Below are 13,627 nucleotides of genomic sequence, written 5' to 3' on the forward strand. Positions count from 1 at the left end.
ACCAACCTCGGATCTCCCTCGCACGTGTCGCCACCCGACGCTCCTCCTCTTCCGCACGTGCGCTTTCTCCTTGCTTCTAGCTGCTATATTTCTGCGCCCCGTGCACCCAAACAGGAAGGGGAGGCGAGAGAGAGAGAGAGAGATGGTAATGGTGAGAGAGAGGAGGCACCAACAAGCACTGAAGCTTCCCTTGCCACCCCCACCGGTGGCGATGCCAGAATTCCCCTACCACTTTCCCGACTCCCCCGGGACCGTAGACCGCCTCTCGGACCTCGAGAAGCTCTCGGTCCTCGGCCATGGCAGCAGCGGCACCGTCTACAAGGTCCGCCACCTCCGCACCTCCTCCCTCTTCGCCCTCAAGGTCCTTCGCTTCGGCCCCAACGCCGCCGACGCCCGGCGCCAAGCAGCCCGGGAGGCCGACATCCTGACGCGCGTCGACTCTCCATTAGTGGTCCTCTGCCACGGCGTGCTCGAGGGAAGCGGTGACGATCATCTCTGCCTTGTCATGGAGTACATGGCCGGCGGCTCCCTCCACGACGTTCTCCGAGCCCGCCGGAGGCTACCTGAGGGGCTTATCGCCGGGGTGGCAAGGCGGGTGCTGGAGGGCCTACGCTACCTCCACGGGATGGGTGTCGTGCACCGTGACATCAAGCCCTCAAACCTTTTAATCGGCAGCCATGGAGAGGTGAAGATTGCCGACTTCGGGGCGAGCCGGGTGGTGGCAGCGGCAGCGGCAGTGGGGCCCGCAGCCGGTGGTGGCGATGATGCCTGCGCGGGCACATGCGCGTATATGAGCCCAGAACGGTTCGACTCGGAGGGGTTCGGGGATGGGGGAGGATTCGCTGGTGATGTTTGGGCCCTGGGGGTGGTGCTGCTGGAGTGCTTTGTGGGCCGGTTTCCACTTGTGGAGGCAGGGGAACGACCAGATTGGGCCACATTGATATTCGTCGTTTGCTTTGGCGGCCCACCGGCGGTGCCGGATGCTGCGTCGCCGGAGTTCCGGAGCTTTTTGGGAAGGTGCTTGGAGAAGGACTGGAGGAAGAGAGGGACGGTGGGGGAGCTCCTGAGCCACCCTTTTGTTGCCAAGTGCTGTTCCACGGAAGGCTTGGTTGATGACACTTTCTATATATAGTGGAGGTGATAGGAACCTAAGGGCTGCTTGGGCTTTTCTACTGGGCTAGGTTTTAGAATTCTAAACTTTTTTCCGCAATGAAAGTGACAGCAATTGACAGATGAACACATGCAGAGTGTTATTTTTCCATTATTTGTTGTAACAAGTTTTGCGTGGCTAAAGTCTCACGAAAATGCGGGCAAATAGATTTCCTACTCAGCGTATGTTTTGCAAAACAGGTCATGAGCCATTTTGTAATATGTTTTTTATTGGATATTCTATTAGTTACAGCTAGTTTGTAATCTCAGATGGTTAATCCATGTTTCCTTTAGTCATATGTTTGATAGAATTAGATATCCAAATTTTCCTTTTCAGTTGCAATCACGGATGTTAGATTTGCTTGACAGAGAAAAGCATAATCTTTTTTTCAGAAAATAAAAGCATGCACTATTTCTCCTAACGCGTCACACATGCTATACTGTAGCGGTGTTAACAGAGATCTAATGAAGAGAAGGCGATCACATGTTGTGGATACGTTATATGAAAATCTGGCGATGACCCCTAAGTAATTGAATCCACTGAAAGATCAGATATTCGGACAAAAGAATAATAAAACAATAGTACCCCCAACAAAGATCGCGATGACTAAGATAAAGAGTTAATTGGACGTGCACTCAATTAGTTAATCTCGTCCACGTTATTCTGGTCTTCTGTATGCACCAAATTGGAGCCACGTAATGTCTGTGGTCACCGCCTCGCCTGCTCATTTACCCATCCAATGTGGCAGGACTGGGGCGCAATTTTTTTGAGGGGAAAATGACCGGAGACTGGTGCAATTTAATTGGACTTGGCCGTTCACGGGATACGACACGACATCAGCACCAGGTCAGACGTGTAACCGAGCAGGCTATGCAGTGGCACCTGCGGCAATTTTCTTCTGGAACCCATATGGATAAAGATAAGAGGTGCCGCCGTTGCTGGCAGCTGATGCTTAAGGAACATCCTCTGTAAGGTTTTGATTAGCCTCCTTTTCTCTATCAAAAAAAAAAAAAAAAAACACAAGATAGAGGTGCCAGTGTTTGGCCCTAAAGAAGGAACCAAAATCCATGAATTGACAAGGATTCCGTTTGTTTGTACAGGATTCAGTTGTCATTAGATCCACCTGATATTTTGTGCATCAGCTGTGTCACTTCCACAAACTTGGGTGATGGATGCCATTCCCCTGATTCATCTGATTCGGTCGATCAATTGCTGCTCTCACTCCTATGACAGTGGGACTGGCATCATCAAAGCAATAGGAACCTGGCCAATAGCTTAAAACATACCAGCATAGATGGAGTTACAGGTATAAAGCAAGTAAGCAACCTTCATATTAGAACAGCTGATTTTTAAACATCAGGGAACAAAGGTACATAAGAGAACACTTTATATTCTCCATAACATTCATTATTGAAAAATCAAGAAGCAACATCCGCAGAGGGACTCACAGGCGGATAATTTGAATAAAAGCAAACCAGCTAACAATGAGTAGGCAATGGAAACTTAGCCATGTCATTTTCAATTTAGCCAGAGACCTCATCACCTGCAAGTACAAACCCACAAGAATTATCTTCTCATTTATGTGCCAATGCAAGCTTGCTTTGTGTGTGATTTTGAGGCAAGTGATCACTTAATATCCCTTATCATTTCAACAGTAAATACTAGGTTAGAAATTTTTCTGATTAAAACTGATAATAAAATATAACAATTACTGCAGTGGAATCAACGAGTTCTGATACAGGCAAAAAGTCAATCATGAGAAATTGTATTAAGATACATTGGTAACAGACAAATACATCAAAGAGAGTACACTTACATGGATGGGGCAACTTCGACAGTCAAGGCATTTAGACCTAAGTACAAGATCTATGCAGTGGCTATTGGTACCTGTCAGATACAATGTTTATTATAATGGTCAGGTGTCCACATGGTGTGTATGCATACACAAGCCTTACCCATCCATTCAGTATCAATGATACTGCTACATCCACAGCTAAGTCCTCCATTGGCATGAACCATGACTCTTGCTGTTTTGCAACTACCATCAAGTTTTCACTGGACACCCACTTTTCCCAAAGTTCCGGCATATATAAGAAACCACCCTTCTCAAAAGACCTCTAAGCCTATGTTAAAAACGTACAAGCAACCTAAAAATAGTAATCTTTATCCATAGCAGTGACACTCCCAACCTTCACCAAGTTTATCATCTGCCTCAACATCTTTACCTCTAGCAAGCTCCTGCTTATGTGCCCTCCTCATCTTCAATCATTCAAATCCTGATAAAATAAAGCTGGTCTTATCAATATCACATAATATGTAAAGTCTTGATGATAAAGCACTTTAACGGTGCATTTCTCACTTCAACCATCTTGCTTCAATTCTATGGGAGACATCCTTCTCATTTGTTAGTCTAATACCTCCAGCCCAAGCAAAAGGGATCCTCACAGAGAATCTCATATACCTCAAACCCGTAATTCCATGTCAAATTGAAGTCCAGGAATTGACTACATTAGATATGGAAAAGATGATGCACAATGCTAACATGCCACCTTCATGTCTGGTTAATAACAAACCGAACAAGCAGGTTCTTCCTTATGTACGACATAACCTTGTAGAACAAAATAATGCTAAGATCTGCAAACTCTATCCACATTTGAATAAATCAGTGTTCTAAGAGGGAGTTGTACAGCATTGTTTGCACGATCTTTTGTAAGCTCTAATCTGTTTAGCCTTCCACATAAAAGAAAGTGGGGTAAGACATGAAACCAAATTGCTGCATGTGGATGGATTGCCCAATAAATTGTAAAAACTATTCTGCCTTAGGTATATAATATCTTCAACTCTACAAGCACTCCAAGACACAAAAGACACACACAATTCTGAGTAGGAAGATAACCAGAAGAACAAGCAAGCACCATAACAAACAGCACACTTTTCTAGTCCTAAGTTGTTGCTTGATTTGTCATCACCATGGACCATCAACTGCACTCTTGTACTCCTACATAAATGCTTCCAGACCAACATTTTCACTCAACTAACTTTAGGGCATCATCCACCAAACCATTCCAAATTGTTCAAATCCAGCACTTTAGCTGATTATATCCACTAAAGCTTTCCAAATAGTTTAAATCAAGCACAAAACCGGAATCATCCACCAAACCATTCCAAATTGTTCAAATCCAGCACTTTAACTAATTATATCCATTAAAGCTTTCCACATAGTTTAAATCAAGCACTAAACCTGATCAGAATCCACCAAAGCTCTCCCAAATAGTTCAAATCTAGCATTTAACCTAATTAGTGTTTGATCAATCAACATTGCCATCTGCATGGACCACACTTATGAGGCCTCCAGCTGACATGGAAGAATATGAAAAATGATACCAATTTTAAGTAATGGCCCATAATAATAAGAAAACTTGTCTTATCAGAAACAACTACAAATCACTGGCTAACTAAGCGCTGATGCATGTCTGATGTCTCAACGTAATTCTTTGTGCACCATGTTTTCACAAAAGTTACCTCTGATGGTACTCGATGATATTTGTTCCTTGGGCTGATGGAAATATTTATATTTGTGATTTTTCAATGTATGAATGGCAAAACATTTGTATAATGTGTAAGTTGAAAGGAAGCAATGTGATGAAGTTCTAAGTTATTTCACAATCAACAACGAAATATAGTTTTCCCCCTTCTGATATTTGCAGGACAATTAAAAGTGACAATCATATGGTGAGTGGACCAAAGAACATACTCTTAGAGAATAAAAATCATATCTGTGAAATCCCTTTCAGAATAATTGAGATCAAGATTCCCATCCTCAAAGAGTTGGTTGAAAGAGATAGATGTCAACACATCAAACATGGCCTTTATGAACCACATGTTCTAGAGTTGACAAAGGACCCAAACCCTTCTCTCATGATTCTAATAATTCTGTTTTAGCTACATAAAAGCCATGGCATGAAAAATTTTGGACCATTACAATGCTTAGACAATGATGTTAGTTAGTTAAAAAGAACTTCATCAGCTTCCACATGTAACAGTAAACTGATGGCATTATTAATATAAACTGCTTTGTGTTAAATCAATCTTGTATAAAGTAAGAATATTACTATGATAAACTAATCTCAAATTCATGAAACAATGACAATGTCACATAACAACCATTACAAATGCTACATAATCCATTATAATGGTCATAATGTAAATATCATAGAAACTATTATAACCATTATATGAGCTCAGAAAATAAAAGAGGTGTAAAAAACCAATATAATCGCCCACTATAACATTATGATGGCAGTTATATAAAATCATACCTTCTGGTGGCTTCTTCTTGGGAGATGTTTAAAACAGAACAAGGTGTAAGAGAATAGCCAATGGAAAAGGCAAAATGAAGTGGAACTAACAAAAGAACAGACAGGTCTGAAAGAGCTGATAATTTCAGTTTCACTAAAGGTGGTCACGAATTTAATGTTCATGAAAGAAATTATTAAGAGAATTTACTCAGTATCAAAACTTTTGGAAAACCAAATGCAAGCACATTGGCATAGGAGACTAATTGGTTAAACCATTGTAAAATAATATTTAACACGTTTATATATGATATTACACAGATTCATAAAATTTGGTCAACTAACATGGTCACATCCAAGTAGGGTTCATGCAAAACATAAAAAAGGGTCCCAAGCTAGATGCACAAATTTGATGTATGACAAATGTGATGTGACCTATGTTATACAGACTCAGGTTCATGTGGTAGGTGCTCGTTCGTGTCTAAGTATAGGAACCTTCCAATATCTAATAATTTTTCCCTCACAGAGCCATGTCAGTGTCATACTGATATCGGTATTTAAGTGATGGGTGCAGGTAGTTCAGGTTACATTGAAGGGTCCAGGTATCATAGGATGTGATGCTTCATTGAGATATAAGTTCAAGTATGTCAAAAATCCTATCATATATGCATATATGACATCCATTTCCTATGATTTAATTTAATGGGATTAGAAGTCTCCGTTGTGATAGAACTACTTTGCTACTTTGCTTGATATGAACAGCACTTTACAACAGAAAGAAATGGCAAGTCATAAGAATCCATCCACAATCAGATGTGCATTCACCATGGGCCACTTAGGCCGCTTACACAGTATGCATGGACCAGGAATTAATATTGACTAATTGACCATGTACAGCTTGATGGAAATTACTTTTGACAGGACTCTAGGGAATTACGTGCTTTTGAACTTAAGTTGTAAGAACCTCATGTTACGAAACTGACTAAATTTCACATTAGAAGCTGCTCATATTCAGCGCTAATGAGGAGTGCTGATGTTTATGTTTATACGAATCATACAGACCTATTGCCATCATCACCATTTTATTTTACTGAACTTATCTTGTGCCTCGGCAAACAGTTCATAAGTGAGTTGTTGGCAGAAAAAGATAGAAATTAGAAATCATAGTCTGACTGAGATTAGCCTATTAAGTTGAGATCTCAAGAGAATAAATTTAGTGGTAAGAATAATAACGATATAAGAGTGCTTACCATGCAAGATGATAACAGGGTCATGGGACGATGGCATGTGATGATGGAGAATTATTCCACTTAAAAGCAAAAGAAACTAACAGCCCCTTGTATGTCCAGAGAGGAGCTAAAATGGAAGTTTTATCAAAAAAAAAAAAATCAATTGACACTTCAAGAATTTGTCACATGAAGAAAAATAAGAGAGAGACGGGGTTTAGGGTATCGATAATGTCTACTTAATAGCACCGACGACATAAATTTTAGACGCCCAAAATTGAGTTTTTATAATGGAAAAAAAAACCCTAAACAAAATTTGTCGAAACAAAACCAGTAGATAAGTGATAAAAATAGAAAACAAATAAAAAAAAATCCACGAAAGAAGAAATAGGATCAATATCCATGAGAAGGACAGTCGCTCACCTCAAGGCCCACAATCAGAACTAATCAGCCTCCTTCTTGGGACCTATAGAACACGTGAAGTTCAATTGATAAGGGAAACAAAAGAAAATAAAAGAAAGGATCGAAGAAGAAGAGAAAGGAAAAAGGGGATAAGGGGGCACCGTGGAGCTCAGGGGGGCGGGCGTCTTTGCCCCAGCCGACGCCGCGAGTGGCGTCGAGATACTGCTCGACGAGGTGGCGGCACTTCTGAAGGTGGTTGACGCCCTCGATGCGGTAGCACCAGCGGAGGCGGTCGCGGATGATCTTGGCCGTCTCGATTTGGATCCACTTCTCCCTCACCAGGTGCTCCCTGTATTCCAGCATCGCCACCGGATCCCCGTACGGGTTGCTTGGATCGAAGTCGTCCGGCGGCCTCTCATCAAACTCTACCTTTGCCTTCCGCACCATCTCCTCCTCCCCTCTCTATCCTTCAGCTTCAGCCCTCCCAATGTAAGTTCTCTCTCTCCTCTCTTCTCTCCCCCTTGATAAATCGGCACTCGGTCTCTCCCAATCATTTTTTTTATACAACCCACTATTTTATTTATATCCAAACATCAAGGTTCATCAAGCATAAAATTTTCTGTCCATAAATATTAATATTAGAGATACCGTATTGATGTGCACGTCATCATTACTATTTATTATTTAATATAAATTTATATAAAATTCTCTGCTTGCCAAAAATTTACATATGAGCACTGCATGTCTGACGTGGTCCGACCCAGACCCATTGGGCCACAGTCTAAACAGATCGTACTAAAAACTGCTCGTCTATCTCAAAACTCGGCTTGACACGACTTTAAGCCCGGGGTCTGACGGGCCATGTCCGGCTTGACCTGTGGTCTGTCAGGTCCATGAGCCTGATGGATAGCACTCGGACCTGATGGGTGGTTTTTTTTTGTACCGGATAGGACCGTATAGTGGACGGCCCAACATATTATTCATATCTACGTAAACTTCAAAAATAATTAAAAAAATTATATCCTACATATTACACAGGGTGGCACCAATGACGCTGATATTAATTATAAAAATTTTTATACAATAGCTGCTATGCAGAGTACTTCGTTCAACATATAAATATCAATAATAATAACAAAATTTTTTACTTGATTATTATTAAAATTTATTGTTTAAAGTAGCTTAGTTTATATAGAATTCTTCAATCATTATGTGGATGATTTTTTGATAAAAGGAGTCTCTATGCATAGACATTGCTTATGCAATGTTCTTCGTTAGATTGGTATTGAAAATTTCTATTGATTATTAAAATTTATTATTTAATATATATCAAAAATTTTGATTATCTCCTACATTTACATCATGTGGACATAAAAAATGAGCAATTTAAATGGTGTAAAACAAATCATATGTTTCTTTATGGTTTAGCCTTCTAGATTGGTGCCATGCTGTCGGACACGATGAAATCCATCTTAGATTGGGTTGCTTCATTGGCTAGCCTTCTAAAAGGTCACTCATGATGATGATTGGGCATCATCAATTGGACCCTCTTGATTCTCAATATGAACTTGTGACCACTATCTTTCAATGGTGAATATCAAATCATCAAATTTGTATTGACGATGGACTTATTATTGCCGATTCAGAGTTTGGCTCATTCAACTGCAAAGGTATTATCAACTCTTCATCTTAAAGCTTGAGAGTCCTAGAATATACAACCTACTATAATTGGAGCCAGGATTGCCAAGCTATAGGGTTGAACATTTATAGCGTGCATCAACTCCCCCTAGCTTGGAGAATAGGCTCCTCATGAATAGCAACCTTTTTGGTATGGTAGGGAACTATCAAAGTCCACCATGCTTCCACTGCAGGATAGTATCTAGAACTATAGACTTGGGTTTTTCGGCGGTGGCTAGCCCAGATAGTCTAGTGGCTCTAATGCTTTAGCTTCGATTGTCATCTCCTCTTTCGGCTTCCCAATGGGCTTTTGTAGTTGTTTAATTGTTCTCCGTTGTAAGCATTCTCGTAGCTATTGTAAATAGCTTCATAATTACAGATCATAACTATTGGTGCAGAATTTCATCGAAGTCGGAGAAGCTGGAGCTGGGATGACCGCGGCCGCTGCCGGGACCTACAAAAAAAATCTAAACCGGAGTTGGGAGTGCTCCGACAAGACCCTCCGACGCTCAAGTCAGTACTCTGTTTCAATAGAAATGGAGTGCTCGAACGAAAATTTTTGCAGAGTTTCGAGATAGAATTTAGAGCTTAGAGAAGAATATATCTGGAGGTCCTTATTTATAGATGGAGGGCGCAACTGATCGACAGCGACGTCTGTAACCGTCTGGTAGTGGACCGTTCAGGGCCGCGTGGAGTTTGTTATGGAGAGTAGTGGTGTCAGGGGTCGTTCAGGGCCACGTAGAGCTTGTTGCGGGGGGTGGAGTGGTGTCTGTTGTCGTGACTTGCCAGAGAGTGGTGGAGCTGCGTGGAATCCGTTGCAGAAAGTGGAGCAGGGTGGCGGCTCTTGTCGTGGCTTGTCAGAGAGTAGTGGAGCTGCGTGGAATCCATTGCAGAGAGTGAAGCAGGGTGGCGGCTCTTGTCGTGGCTTGTCAGAGAGTTCGGATCCGTCGGTTGAAGCTCGACTGGGATACCTGATGGAGCAGAATGGCTCTTCACATCGTCATTCTGGGAGAGGCTCGGATGTTCCGAGGTCGCTGACGTTTCAGGCGAGAGTCGCCTGCCGTAGGAGCTCGGATGGAGATTTTCTGTTGGCGGAGTCCGAGGAAGTCCGTCTGGGATTTATCTGATGTGGAAGCTCATCTGAAGATCATCCGTCGGAGAAGTCCGATTTTATGGGGAGCCTGGTAGGGGGTCGATCGGCGATGGACTTCGGATAGCGCTGGAGAGGCTCGGCAGACATCGAAGACGATCGGCTATCGCAGGGATCCAGCTGCTGGAGCTCGTCCGTTATAGAAGCTCATTCGGAATCCATCCGCTGGAGAAGTTCAGACGGGATCCTGTTCTCGCGAGAGGTCGAGAGGGGACCATCCATTGTAGGAGCTCGGGCGAGAACTAGTTGTCGTGGAAGCTCGAAGTGGTGTCTCATCGTAGTAGTTCGTCCAGAATCCACTAGCTACGGAGTAGCTCGGCTGAAGTCTACCTGTAATGAAAGTTCGGAAGAAATTTGTTTATAGTAGAGGCTTGAATGAAATTTGCTTACAGTAGACGTCTGGGATAGCCAGCTTGCGGTAGGAGCTCGGAGTAGACCGCTCGTAGTAGAAGTTTGGCTCTCATGGGAGCTCGATTAGGATCCGAGGGGCGGTCGACTGCCGTAGAAACTCGGATGGAGTCTGGTTACCGTAGAAATTGTTGAGAATAGTATCCCAAAGCCAATCGTCAGCCTGTTGACGGTTGTGCTCCTTTTGTATTAGTACATGAATTATAAATAAATAAAAGTTATTTTAGTATTTTTTCATCACAAATATTTCATCTTCTAATGAACTCCTGTGTTATGGTAAAGTCCTTAGGACTATTTAGACTCGACAAAGGAGGATTTGTCGCTTAGTCCTTAAACCTGTTCGCGACCAAATGATACGTTGTTACCAAGGACGACAACGTTTATCGAGCATAGGTCATTGTGTGCCGTATAGGTTGGTTGTCCTCATAACCAAGAAGTGTGGAAATACTGGTATGGCATACAGGTGAGATGTAATGGTACATCTGCACTGAACGTGACCGACTCCGGAGCTATTTCTGCTGTCAAGATTTGCTCCGATGGGATATGGGTATAAATGTTCCTCCGACCTGAGACCGTCACGGTGACTTGCAAGCAACTCACTGCACTTAGGCACTGGACTACCTGAATTTTTAATTCAGTGACGGAAGGCTGCTGGGTGTAGTCAAGTACTTGACTTGTCGGTGCGTGTGTCAAGATGGGATTGACCACTCTAGTTTAGGAGCTGTGTACAGTCGTGTTTCAATTTAGCAAAACCTTGACCAGGGTAGTCCTAGTGAGGAGTCACAGGACTAATTGAGTTGAGCATGATTCGGATGATCTCATCAGGGTTGACAGTTTAACCCTGAATCATCCTAAACACAGGGGTCAAAAGGGATGAATTATACGATAACCATATTCACGTAGGTTTTGAATGTTGCGATTGCGACTATTCGACCTATCCGGTCGTCGGGTACCATTGCTAGATGGTCACTTCGATTAGTACATGAATTGGTTCCTGTGCTACCGGCTTAGGTTCGAACCTGCGAGGTCACACACATTAAAGGTTCCTTTCTGATCTGATGGCTGATTATGAGTCTTATGTGTCTGAGACTCTATGATTGAGAATTAAGATTCTCTGATCATGAGTTCCACACATTTTGGGTACCGGGGTCAAAATTTTGAATTTCAAATTTTGAATTTGAAATTTGAACTCTTTGATCAGGGTTTTATATCGATGGTCTCTGATGCCTAATTGCCCATCGGATTTGGACTCAATATTTATGAGAGGTTTAATTAGTGATTTGATCGCTAATTAACTCAATTTGATTGAGTAATTATTTTTAGATCAAGTCCAATTGAATTGGATTCAGTTTGGATTGACCCGATTAGGTTAAGTGTTGATCTAATCGCTAAGGTGGCTTAGTCCCTGATTTGATCAGGGGTTAGGTTTAGTTAATTCCTGATTTGATTAAGATTTTATTGAGCCTAATTAAGCCTAATTGTGTTGGGTTTAATCTGGTCTAATTGTGCTTAACCTATTTTAATTAGGTTGGCTCAATTTGAATCAAACCACATTGTTTTAAATTTCCTGCGCCACCCAACTTCCTTGCGCCCATTTGAATTCATGAGAAGAAATTTTCTCGTAAATTTTCTCTCATGCAAAGCTCTCTCACGCCCATGTTTCTGTGCGCCAATTATTTGGATTAACTTGATTTGTTACCCATCCAAATTCAAAGGGGTTTTGAATTTGAATGGATAACCAAATAACCATGCGCCAGCTTATCCTCTTTTATGCCCTCCATGTTCCACACGAGAAATGATTTCTTGTGAAAGTCTCCACACATAAAAAAAAAAAGGCCACGCCATCTCTTCTTTCTCGCACAAATGGATGAGGATAAGATTGGTTGGCACTTGAATTCAAATTTGATTTGAATTCAAGTGAGCAATCACCTCTTCTTATCCACTCACACGCTTTCAACATCTCTTGCGATATTTTATAAAATGAGAAAGGGAGGGGGCGTGAGAAAAATAAAGAAAGAAGAGATAAGGGGCGTGGGGAGGTTCTAAAAAAATTTTGAAGTGTTCAAAATTTACCGAGAGGAGAGAAAAAGGAGAGAGAAGTGGGCGCAGGGTTTTTGGTGTGTACCCTAGGGTTTCTATCTAGGATTCGGGAAGTGAGATTGGTGTACCACGAGTGTCGTGAGTCCACCAAATTTCAGGAAGAGATCCATCAGCCTCTCAACCAATCGTACAGATGATCCGGAGCATCCGAAGAGTCGACACACATCGATCGAAGGAGTTCGATCAACATCAGCCATCAAAAGGGTGAAATCATGAACTAGCATTCGTGAAGAGCCGATCAGACGGGAGCTTCGTGTGGATGATCCGCAGAGGTCAGACACTAGTATGGCTGCGACGTGATGATCAGAGCCCTCCGACGGTGATCAGATTGCGGTGATCGACTACCCATAAAAGGTGATGTGTTCTGAACACAGTACAGTAAAAAATTTACTGTTTCAAATTTGAATTTCAAATTTAAATGCATGCTGTTGTATCATATTTAGATCCTAGTGTAGGGTTAATTAGTATTAATTAATGAGATTAATTAATAATTCTACTATAAAATAGTAATTTTGAAAAAGTTTTAAAATTATCATTTTGCCCCTGCACTGATTTCTCGCTTCAAATGGTATCAAAGCATGGTTCTAGAATATGATATACATATGCATGCGTAGATTAAGGTGTAATCTATAAGTTTAAATTTGAAATTTAAAATTTGAAATTTGAAATTCAAAATTTAAAATTTAAAATTTAAAATTTGTTAGAAGTTTCAAATTTAAAATTTGAAATTTAAATTTTAAAATTTGAATTTTGAATTTTGAAATTTGAAATTTATTTAAAATTTTAAATTTCAAATTTGAAATTCGAAATTTAAAATTTGAAATTCAAAATTCAAAAATTTAAAATTCAAAGATTAAAAATTCAAAATTTAAAATTTGGTTAAAATCTCAAATTTAAAATTTAAAATTTGAAATTTGAAATTTGAAATTTAAAATTTAAATTTTGAAATTGGTATATTTAGATATACTTGATCCAAGTAGCAAGTAATCTAATTGGGTTGGTTGCCATGGCCGTCCGGTCATAGGAGAAAAGTAGGGTTTAAAGGCCCTCTCATCCCATTCGATGGGGTCTCCTATGGCAGTAGGGGTGCCGATGCAATTATATCCCATGCCGATGAAGCAGCGAAAGGACTTAATTATAAAATTTATCATGAATGTGTTAGATTAGATCTAAAAAAAATTCATGATTTATTTTGAGTTATTTTCTGTTATGAAATGAG

The 13,627-nt window shown here is 41.1% G+C and overlaps 2 protein-coding genes across 3 annotated transcripts; one reads left to right on the top strand and one right to left on the bottom strand.

The window, feature by feature from the left end:
- Positions 1 to 140: 140 nt before the first annotated feature.
- Positions 141 to 1,440, top strand: LOC105054311 (mitogen-activated protein kinase kinase 10). Its single transcript, XM_010935809.4, has one exon. It carries the CDS (start codon positions 143 to 145, stop codon positions 1,130 to 1,132), a length of 990 nt encoding a protein of 329 aa, XP_010934111.1. The 5' UTR covers positions 141 to 142; the 3' UTR covers positions 1,133 to 1,440.
- A 1,019-nt stretch (positions 1,441 to 2,459) lies between these two features.
- On the bottom strand, positions 2,460 to 7,620 carry LOC105053832 (NADH dehydrogenase [ubiquinone] 1 beta subcomplex subunit 10-B). Of its 2 annotated transcripts, XR_012135520.1 has the most exons (4): positions 7,235 to 7,620; positions 7,095 to 7,137; positions 6,696 to 6,801; positions 2,460 to 2,693 (listed from the first exon to the last, which is right to left on the bottom strand). XR_012135520.1 is itself a non-coding variant. In XM_010935137.4 (3 exons), the coding sequence occupies exons 1-2, from the start codon at positions 7,518 to 7,520 to the stop codon at positions 7,115 to 7,117; spliced, it is 309 nt and encodes a 102-aa protein (XP_010933439.1). In that variant the 5' UTR covers positions 7,521 to 7,618; the 3' UTR covers positions 2,460 to 2,693; positions 7,095 to 7,114. The 2 variants fall into 2 exon arrangements, 1 of the variants encoding a protein (XP_010933439.1); XM_010935137.4 differs by lacking the exon at positions 6,696 to 6,801 and having other exon boundaries at positions 7,235 to 7,618.
- Positions 7,621 to 13,627: the final 6,007 nt, after the last annotated feature.

This window comes from Elaeis guineensis, chromosome 11 (genome assembly GCF_000442705.2).
Source record: "Elaeis guineensis isolate ETL-2024a chromosome 11, EG11, whole genome shotgun sequence".
Taxonomy (NCBI): Eukaryota; Viridiplantae; Streptophyta; class Magnoliopsida; order Arecales; family Arecaceae; genus Elaeis; species Elaeis guineensis.

What these genes read in the sequence shown, in the direction of transcription:
- LOC105054311 (XM_010935809.4), top strand. Translation starts at nt 143, where the DNA reads ATGGTAATGGTGAGAGAGAGGAGGCACCAACAAGCACTGAAGCTTCCC.
- LOC105053832 (XM_010935137.4), bottom strand. Translation starts at nt 7,520, where the DNA reads ATGGTGCGGAAGGCAAAGGTAGAGTTTGATGAGAGGCCGCCGGACGAC. An exon ending in CCGCCCCCCTGAGCTCCACG is followed by an intron (nt 7,138 to 7,234) that starts GTGCCCCCTTAT and finishes CGTGTTCTATAG; the next exon opens with GTCCCAAGAAGGAGGCTGAT.